The sequence below is a fragment of the Nothoprocta perdicaria genome, unplaced genomic scaffold, assembly GCF_003342845.1.
Source record: "Nothoprocta perdicaria isolate Ctin4 unplaced genomic scaffold, notPer1 scaffold_21, whole genome shotgun sequence".
In the NCBI taxonomy this organism is placed as follows: Eukaryota; Metazoa; Chordata; class Aves; order Tinamiformes; family Tinamidae; genus Nothoprocta; species Nothoprocta perdicaria.
Window position 1 is genome coordinate 2,321,349 of NW_020455316.1, and position 650 is coordinate 2,321,998.

Below are 650 nucleotides of genomic sequence, written 5' to 3' on the forward strand. Positions count from 1 at the left end.
GCCACGCTGGCGAGCGCGCTGGAGCTGGAGGGCACGGTGCTGCGCGAGGGCCGCCTCACGCAGTTCGTGGCCAACAACCTGGAGCGGCGCATCCGGCTGAGCGGCGCCCCGCGCGGCGAGGCGGCGGCGGCGGCGGCGGCGCAGGCCGGGCCCATCCCCGCCATCGACCCGGGCGCGCTGCACGACGTGGTGGCGCTGGCCGGGCAGGTGGCGGCGCAGGTGGACGAGCTGCTGCGCAACGTGCACGGCGGCCTGCAGGCGCTCACGGCGCTCAGCGTGGGCTGCATCCAGACCTACCGCGACGGCGTGGAGAGCCTGGGCGAGGCGGCCGACCTGGGCATCCGCGCCATGTACGCGCTCGTGGCGCGCTGCGAGGAGCTCGACCGCGCCATGCAGCCCGTGCCCGCCCTGGCGCGCCGCATCCGCGACATGAAGGGCGCCCTCGAGTGCCTCGAGGGGCTCTGCAAGTAGCCGCGGGCCTCGGCCTCCTCGCCCCGCCGTGGGGCCGGGCGGCGCGGCGCCCAAACGCGGCCCCACGGCCTGGAGCTGCCTGGGGGGTGTTGGGGTGCCCTCGCGTTGCCCCGTGTGCCCCTCGGCCGCGGAGCTGGTGGCGCCAGGATCCCTGCGCTCGAGACACGGCCGCCCCGTCC

General features: G+C 77.8%; 1 protein-coding gene across 1 annotated transcript; it reads left to right on the forward strand.

The window, feature by feature from the left end:
* Positions 1-608, forward strand: BORCS6 (BLOC-1 related complex subunit 6; the record flags this gene model as incomplete). Its single annotated transcript, XM_026038404.1, has 1 exon — positions 1-608. A coding segment is annotated over one exon (471 nt), but the record flags the coding sequence as incomplete, so codon positions are not given.
* Between the last annotated feature and the right edge of the window lie 42 nt (positions 609-650).